Below are 9,621 nucleotides of genomic sequence, written 5' to 3' on the forward strand. Positions count from 1 at the left end.
AGACAATGGATTTGTCTCTCCGTACAAAATACTTCCGAGAGGAAGTACTGGAAAATGACGAGTTCCTGAAATCTATCACAAAGGAGTCCATAAAAGGCACACACTGGACATTCTATCGGTCTTATAGCTCCCAGTCTCACACGATCCAGGAGGTATTCGATATTCAACTACACGATGCAGCAAAAACCCCCCACCTGGAATGTGTCTTGACAATTACCATACCCAGTCAAGACGCTCCTCAAACTGATACAAGGGAGATAATTTTCAGGCCACGTAAATGGTATGGTCCGGACTTGTGAGTAGTTTTTATACTTAACTAGAAGGACTTGATTGACCATGATGTAGGAATGTTGTGGTAGACGACCGACGCAGCGCACCTTAAAGGTTACCGAGCATAACGTCCCTTGAGTCCTGCCTAATATCCTGCGTGAATGGCAATTGCGTGACAACCGATTCCTCGTTATCGAGCAAGTTGCCTCGGGAAGAATCAAATGGCAACCGCATGGCACTCTCCACCATCTCACAACCCAACTCGTTCAATAACCATGTCTCCCGCAAGAAATACCAGAGCACAGAGTACCGCATTCTCAGTGTTGCGAAATCAGTCGCTGGAGGCAGCCAAATACTTGTCAACAATCCGCAGGAAGACCAGGCTGAAACAATACAAAGCATTCGGGCTTGCTGTAGACTGACAACCAGCGACTCTTTGGCTGCTAAATGGGAAGAATGGAGGAGAGAAGGCGTGAAATTCAAAGACTTATTTGCCAAGACAAATTCATATACAGATTTTTGGGTGAGCGCTGCGAAATCTATCCAAAGTGTAGGGAGATACGCGACAGGAATAACGCAGTACTACTCTTTCAATGCTCCGGGCACGGAAAATCCGCCACCTAGCAAGGCCGAAGACCGAAAAACCTACCGCCATGGTCGGATCGTTTACGGGACACTCAAGCTGACTTCTAAATTATGTACATATTTTGATGCCGCTGCAATTGCTCTTTTCACAATCTTGGAAGGTAAGTCTATCCACACGTCAATATTCAGGTGTAACGCGCTTATAATACTAGTTGGAGATGTCAAAGCGACTTGTATTGAAGGAGCTGCAGGGGATGATTTCTTCTACGAGAGTCTTACTGCGCTGATTGACTTATTATGGCGCCGTTTAGCTGATGAGCAAAAGGAGGCCACACAGGGCAGATTGCCGATGATAAATCCAACAGCCTTTCATTCGTTGTATACGGGTGACAACTATAAAGACACATGTGAGAAACTGAAGGTACAGCCCTTCATCAACATTCCCGCAGAGTATTCCTTCGAATACCCTGCCAAAGAGATACTCAGCGCAATGCGAAAACGGTCGGAACATATTTCCAAATGCTCCGCCGATCATAAAGTCACAGACAATTCCGAGTTTTTGTCGCCTGACAAATCGAAGGCATTCATCCTTCTTAACGCACCACGACTCGCAAAACATATAACGGACGAGGAGAGAGATAATCGTGCCAAGCGGTATGAAGGCAAACAACAAAAGAATGTCCAGCTTGCTTTGAGTGTCTTGAAAGGCACAGCATCGCAGAAAGACCTTAGGACGGCGTCAATGGAGGTTGTCCTCATAGTAATCGATATTTTGCTTGATCAGAGTCCAAACGGACCCCCACCAAAGCCGCCGCCAAAAAGAAACCAAGTAACAAAAGCAAAGCAAGCGGCAAAAAGAATGAAAGCATCTGAAAAAGCAGTCAATGAGAAAACGAGCAGTGATGTTTCGGAGGCGCAGCCTCGGCTATTACCATTGTGGCACAGTCAACAGGACAGTATTGGTCAGGCATCCGGGATCATGAATGGCGGAAGCAACGCATACTACAATACTAGTACGTTTCAAAATGCGGCAATATGTACTATGAGTTGTGCTAATAAGCAACAGCGTTTCCCGAGGAGCAGGTTAACACAGCCTCAATCAGCATGCCGGCCGCAGGCGGCATCTCGACAGGGCTGGTGCCAGGCGGGAACATCGTGACGGACGAACGGCTGCCTCCAGGTGATTATGGAGATATAGGTGGAGGTATCATGGGCGGGCCTTACAGACCAAATGATGATGGTGCGCTGTTTGGTAGCTTCGATACCTCTGAAGCTGATACTGGTCTGCCGGATATGGACTGGGAGGATCTCGAGGGTTGGGCGCAAATGCTCTCGTGGAATGAGTCTGACGCCAATATCGGTCTGCCGTCAATATATTAGCCGCATACCAAAACGATTCTATACAGATCTTCTTGAGTACACTAAGATGGTAACATCAATTACACTGCCAACATCGACTTTCAGACTCGTTCCAACTCGTGCTACATTTCCAACCCTACATATCATATCTTCTGTACAGGCAAAGGCATCGTATGATATGGCACGGGGAGATGAAACCTCGTGCCTCCAATAATAACCCACGTGTCTGCCTTGGTGGTGTCAAAAGTTTTAGCATCCGCACAATCTTTTTCCCTCGATACCCAAAGTGACACTGTATCGTGAGTCATTGGACTAAGAATGACAATTTGATTTGGGTCTATGAACTGCCGGTCTTGCTTTATTTGATCTGTAACAATAACCTTCGGCTGTTTCCTATTGCGTAAAGGTTCGAGTCCGTCTTGTTCAACCGCTCGCTTTATGTCGGTATGCTAAGGCATGTTAGCTCAAAACTTGAAGTTTTGGCACCGGGGACCACATTACCATTGACATTAGGTGTTCCGTGAATGTTTTGATGTCCCCTGTATCTTCGTATACCCATACATTTCCACCACGCTGGGCATCCGTGTATTTAGTTTGTTCTAAAGAGGAAAGGCTATCGATAATTCTATCGCGCAGCTTCTCGTCGATCTGGCCTATGTCAAGCCGCCTGCAGTAATTGTCTTGCGCGGTCATCGTGGCTGCCTCTGGACACCGTTAAAGTTGTTGGGTCAAGCTTGTGGTATTTATACACGACAGTAGTTATCTCCGTTGATGTTCAAGTCTCGACTAGCGGACCGTTGACTTTCAAAACTTGAATATGTATCTATGCGTCTGAAGATTCGTGGCACCGTATCGGACCCCTCATTGCTCAATATGAAGCAATGCCCAACCAAGTGGGGCAAATGTGCGGCGCTGCCCAATGGGCTCCTGATCTTCGCCCAGCAGCACAAGCTTAACGTTGCGAGTTGTTATCCATACATGGACTTGGATAAAACTTGTGACGTTCTGAATAACAAAAATTGTGTCATAGAAGGTGTTTTGTTGAGCAGCTGGATGGTATGAGCTGTTAAGAGCTGGCATGACATATCGAGTTGATCGGAGAGCAAGGAATGAATCTTGGTTTTCTATTCTAAGGAGTGACTATCAAAGCATAATTGAGCGAGAGCAAATGCTCCAGAACGCAACTGTCTGAAAGACGGTAGCCAAACACCGTTGGGTGATAAATTATTCCAAGAGGTGAATAACTTGATCCAGACATACCATCAAGTTGGTACACACTATTCATCATCAGAGTGGGAGTGTTCTCTAAACGGAGGAAGACCAGTAAGTGCAGATGACTCCTTCGGTCCATCAGCTCCCTCTTCCTCGTCGTACGCTGTTCCTTCTGTCCCTACATCGGTGTTGTGCGTCGAGCGTGTCGAGATAGAAGAGGGGGACTGGGTAGACCTGTTCCGGTGATGGCCAACGATGCGCTCTGTTGTTCTGCTCCCCGCATAATGTTCTGAGACAGACCTTATTAGTATAGCAATTCAATGAGATACTCTCCGAGGGGAAATCAATGATATCCATACCGTCAGGTTCTACCCCCGTATCACCATATGTGGTCGCACCTGTATCGCTCTTATCATCGGTATCTTGGGTAGTTGGAGCTAGAATACGAGATCAGTAATTATGTCTCGTGTAAACTTAACGGGCTATTACCTTCGCTGTCACTGGTGCGCTGATGTACTGCTAAACAAGATCAGCGTCAGCCAGGGAAGGGAAGTTGCACTCATATTCACTGTCTGCGTAATCAGAATTACGATTTTCATCTACCACTGGATGCGGCGAATATCTGGATCCAGGCGTACTGCTGAGCTCTGCATTGCCAGATCGTGAACCTGAAGATTCCCTGGTACTTGTCAGTCTTGCATAAGACAATGGGAGTATGAATCATTACCCAGCAGGTGATCCCGAGTGCCCACCAAGATAGTGATCAGAAGTGTGGGTTGACGGCTCCGAATTCTCCCCGCTTTGACCTGGTGGACAAACATACGGCGTGCTTGAAACTGGGCGGGGTGTTGGGGGAATGCGTTGCCTGTTATTATCAGCAAACTTGTTCATTCTCTACCTATGAATACTGGCATACTCTGCTTCACCGTTCTCTAACTTTGGTGTGTTGTATTCAGCCATTGTGGAGGATTGCGAAAAGGAACGAAAAATCTGTAGTCAAGTTGAGCGGACGAGAATCTTTGCGTCTAGGAGCTTCCACTGCCTTCGTGACTGAGATGGGTTCGACATTATATACTTTATACTACTGGATTCCTCTTCGCTAACCATTCCTTGTTCAACCAGTTTCAGAATCAATGTCTGCCTGCGTTATTCCGTCCAACTTGTGAATGGACTAGACGGACTCTTTCAGATATTTGCTAGCATCCCTCATGCAAGCCACATCACCAGCTGGATCAGTTTTCTTGGTCTTCCTGTCATATAGTGTGGAAACTACTGACGCTAAAGACTAAATCGAGATATTATTCATGGGTCCAAGTTTTATAGAGCAATGATGCGCCCCGTGAAAGTACTAATAAGGCAAGAAACAAAATACGTTGTCTTCCTCTATTAGGTAAAATGACAAATCTTGTTTATAAGACTAGTTACCTGATTTAGTAAATCGCAATTTGTGTGTTATTGCCTTTTAAGGGGTTATGCTATTCGTGCGGCAGAAAATCGTTATTCGTGCGGTACTAGACCCGATTTAAATAAGTGGCTAGTTAGCTATACTCTATTATATATTTTTATATACACTTATATAAAAAAGTCTATAATTTAAAAAATTAAGCTAAATTTAATTGTAATCTAACGTAAGCTTAAGTAAGTGTTTACTATTAATTAGAGTATTAGAAGTAGTATAGTTTTATAGTTTTTAGTGAATTTTAGTATAGTATAGTATAGTGTAATTTTAATATATTATATTACATTTTAAAAATTAGTGTAATATATAATATTAATTAATTTATAAGCTATTATTAGCTAATATAATTAATAAGCTAAAATAAAGCTAAATTTACTTACTAATATTAGTATTAATAAGTAAAGATTAATTAGCTTAAATAAGCTAAAAATAAAGATTAAAAAACTAATAAAAATAAAATAAAAGGGAATTATAAGAGAATTATATTAAGTAAGTTAATATTATTTTTATATTATTATTATAAGTAAAATATATTAAATATAATAAATTTAATAATTTTTATTATTTATTGTTACGAACTAAGGGTACCTGAAGCAGTTAGCCGGCATTATAGGCCGCTAGCATGCAGATAAGAATAGGGCCCAACGGGATCGCAGGTCACGTGAGGGGATCAGATGGGATTAGTCTAATCTAACTTAATAGATTAGAGGGGATTAACCTAATCTAATACGAGGGAATTAAATGGGATTTATTTAATCTAGGACTATAATAGAGAGATAAACGAGTACTTAAGGAGAAGGTATTCCTATAAGTTAAATAGTCTAGATCTTTATTAATTAATCTAAGTAATAGTTTTACTATTAAGAGTTATACTCTTAATAGCCTTATTATAATACTACTTAAAAGCTACTTTATAGCATTTAACTTAACTTACTTTCTAAGAAATAAACCTACTATACCTTAAAACCTAAGCTACTATTACATTTTAATTAATTCTATTTAATAAGTTACCTTAAAACTTTAAGTAATAATAACTTCTAAGATATTTACTTTAAGCGGAAAGACTATTAACCCTAAGGAGATAATAAAGTACCTTTATAATAAGATTACTAAGCTTAAAAAGCAGAATTAATAGCTTCTTAACTAATAGAATAATCTCTACGAAAAACTTAAGGTATAAGAAGAGAAACTTATAGTAGTTTAAAATCTTACACCTATATCCTCTATTAATAATAATAACATGCTAAAATTCCTTAAGCTTAAATTATATAATAATTATAAGGGTAATATAAGAAACTTTCTTATATAAGCTTAAGCTTACCTATAAGTTAACGAAAAAATCTATACGATACTTAAGTTATAAATTCTTTATATTAGTAACCTTTTAACTAGAAAAGTAATAGAATAGTAGAAGCTAACCCTTTACGTATATCTTAAATATAGCATTAAAGTTAAAGTGGAAGTTATTTATATTTTCTTTAATTATAAAACCTTTAAAGAATAACTTCTTATTACATTTAGAAACCCTAATAAGTATAAAGAAGCTATATAATAGCTTACTTAACTTAAGTAAACCGGATCTATAGCTTATTACGCTAGGGAGTTTAAACGTATTATAGTAAAACTTAATTAGAATACTAAACCTAAAATAAAAGTTTTCTATTAAGAACTTAAAGAAAAAGTAAAGAATAACATTTATTAAGAAGATTATCTTAAGTTATTTAATGATTTCGTTAAAATAGTTATTAAGGTAAATAATCGTTTATACGAGTAACGTTACGAAAAGGGTTATAAGAAATTTAAATTATATACTAGGTTTAATAAACCTAATAGTAATAAGCTATGCTAAATATTAATAGTATACGGGTACCACGTTAAACCTATAGAACTTAACGCTATAAATAAGGAAAGAGGGAAGACTTATTATAATTATAGTAAGACTAAACACTTTACAAATAAATGTAAAGCCTTAAAGAAGCTATAAAAGCTAATTCCTAAAGGTAAGAAGCTTTATACCATAAATTAAGAAGACTTACCTACGCGAAATCTTAGTATAATAAGTAATAAAGGAAACCCTACGTTAATAAATAATATTAGTTTAAATAAAGATTAGAAATTTAAAGCCTAACTAGTACCTAATAACTTTTAGGAATACTAGACACCCTTACTAAAAAGTAAACCTTTACTAGAATAGATCTAAGAAGAAGAGAATTATTTAACTAAGAAAAATAAACCTAAAATTAAATATAAACTCCTTAATTAAACCTTCTATTATAATAATAATTATTACACGTATCTTAGTAGTAAGTAAGGTAATAAATGGTTTCTACGAGAATAAAAGGGAAGGATAATAACCCTTATAATACAACTAAAATTATAATAAACTAATTTAAAGATATTAAACGAAAAGTTATACTATACTAAGAATAACGCATATACTACCTAAGCTATAACCTTATAATATAAGAAGAAAGGGAATTATATAACTATAAGTAACTCGCTTAACCTAAGTTTAATTAATATAAATAGTAGATTAAGCGATTACTAAGAAAGCTCTAATAATACGTTAAAAGATAACCACTAATAATAGCGCTTAGAATAACGCGCTAAAGAATAATATAAGAATAGAATTAATAAATTAAAAAATAATAGCTGTTATTATAATTAAAACTAATTCCTTAACGGAGATCTAATAGGTCTTTATATATTATAAATATTAATAGTATAGCACACCTTATAATTAATATAATTATAATAAGATAAAAGATCTAGGTAATAATTAATAGCAGAGTATAAGGAAATTTTATCTCGCTAAATCTTATTAATAGATTATAATTACCTTAAACACCTAAAGATAAGCCCTATTAACTTACAATTATAGAAGAAACTACGGTAAAGTATAGTTAAGGAGTAATTAATATAAAAGTTACGTAGCTTTTAGTTAATATATAAGATATAAAACACTAAGTTATACTAGATATTATAATAATCTTAAAATATAATATTACATTAGAGATACCTTAATTATAAGCGAGTAATCTACGAGTTAATTAAAGAACCGGCTAACTTTAATAGGATTTACTAGAATGCAATTATAAAGCTAAGAGCGGCCTATAAAGGGCACCTTATTTGAACTATAATAGGCCTTTAGAAATATATGTAATTACTAGAAAGCTAAAAGCTAAGATAATAGAGATTCCTAAGAAATACTTAAAGTATAGTAAGCTATTTAGTGGAGAGCTAAAAATAAGACTACTAGAGCATTTACGCTAAAACTACGAGATTAGACTCTAGCTTAGTATTAAATTAACGTTTAATAAGATTTATTCTTAGAACCTTAAGTAAGATAAGGCGCTTAAGGAGTATTTAGAGAATATATTATAGAAGGGATATATAAGACTATTAGAGTCCCTAGTAAAATACCTAATCCTATAGGTATTAAAGAAGAACGGGAAACTATAATTATACATTAATTACTAACACTTAAATAAGATTATAATTAAGAATTAATACCTGTTACCGCTTATAATAGAAATTAAAGATAAGTTAAAAAAGCTAAATAGTTTACTACACTTAACTTAAAAGGAGCCTATAACCTTATATAGATAAAAGAAGGCTATAAGTAGATAATAGCATTCTAAACTAGTAGAGAATATTACGAATATTTAGTGATACCTTTTAGGCTTATTAACGTACTAGTAACCTTTTAAAGAATAATTAATATAATCTTACGGAAATAACTAGGAGTGTTTATAGTTATATACCTTAATAATATTCTTATTTACTTAAATACCCTTAAGAAATATAAACGATATATATATAAGGTACTATAAACTTTATAGAATAATAAACTCTTAATTAAAGCCTTAAAATACTAGTTCTGTTAGAATACTATACACTTTTTAGGGTACGTACTTATATATAAAGAAATATAAATAAGCTTAAATAAGATTAAAACTATTAAGAAATAGCTTATATTAAAGAATTTAAAAGAAGTTAAAGAATTTATAGCATTTATAAACTTTTACCGTAAGTTCTTAAGCGAATATAAAGACATTTTATAATCTCTTATAAATCTAATAAAGAAAGAAGTTAACTTTTAATAGAATAAATTAGAAGCTATAGTATTTTAGAAGATAAAAGATTTAATTACGTTAGAACCTATCTAAAAGCATTTAATTAAAATAAACCTTATAAGCTTAAAATAAACGCCTTAAACTTTATACTAGGCGAATAGCTTAAATAATAAGATAATTAAGGAAGATTACATTTAATTGTATTCTTCTTAAAGAAACTCTATAAACCTAAACTTAATTATAAGATCCACGATAAAGAACTTATAGCTATTATTAAGTGCTTTAAAGAATAAAGATACTATCTTATAGGAGTAAAGCATTAAATTAAGGTCTATACTAATTACAAGAATCTCACATTATTCTTAACTATAAAGGATCTAAATAAACGATAGATTAAATAGTATAAAACCCTTATAAATTATAACTTTAAGATTATATATTATAAAGGATTTAAAAACGAAAGAGTAAACGCGCTTAGCTAAAGAGAGAACTTAAAATTAAATAAGCAAGTAAGTAATACACCCTTATTACGCGCTACTAAGAATAGAAACCTTATAGTAGGCACCTAAGAAATTAATATAACCTAGTAAGTTAAGCTAGATAAAACATAAATATAATAAATCGTATTATATATTAAGAATAATAGTTACCTAGATAATT

General features: G+C 35.0%; 3 protein-coding genes across 3 annotated transcripts; 1 reads left to right on the forward strand and 2 right to left on the reverse strand.

Moving 5' to 3' along the window:
- Nucleotides 1–502: 502 nt before the first annotated feature.
- On the forward strand, nt 503–2,235 carry J3458_012911 (uncharacterized protein; the record flags this gene model as incomplete). The annotated part of the gene is made up of 3 exons (XM_007817193.2): nt 503–1,016; nt 1,068–1,868; nt 1,922–2,235. 3 exons carry the CDS (start codon nt 503–505, stop codon nt 2,233–2,235), a joined length of 1,629 nt encoding a protein of 542 aa, XP_007815384.2.
- On the reverse strand, nt 2,155–3,043 carry J3458_012912 (uncharacterized protein). Its single transcript, XM_066120192.1, has 2 exons — nt 2,716–3,043; nt 2,155–2,663 (listed from the first exon to the last, which is right to left on the reverse strand). The coding sequence occupies exons 1-2, from the start codon at nt 2,905–2,907 to the stop codon at nt 2,358–2,360; spliced, it is 498 nt and encodes a 165-aa protein (XP_065974827.1). The 5' UTR covers nt 2,908–3,043; the 3' UTR covers nt 2,155–2,357.
- A 159-nt stretch (nt 3,044–3,202) lies between these two features.
- J3458_012913 (uncharacterized protein) lies at nt 3,203–3,865 on the reverse strand (the record flags this gene model as incomplete). The annotated part of the gene is made up of 2 exons (XM_066120193.1): nt 3,203–3,715; nt 3,786–3,865. Coding segments are annotated over 2 exons (303 nt in total), but the record flags the coding sequence as incomplete, so codon positions are not given.
- Nucleotides 3,866–9,621: the final 5,756 nt, after the last annotated feature.

Source organism: Metarhizium acridum, assembly GCF_019434415.1.
Source record: "Metarhizium acridum strain ARSEF 324 chromosome Unknown scaffold_272, whole genome shotgun sequence".
Classification (NCBI taxonomy): Eukaryota; Fungi; Ascomycota; class Sordariomycetes; order Hypocreales; family Clavicipitaceae; genus Metarhizium; species Metarhizium acridum.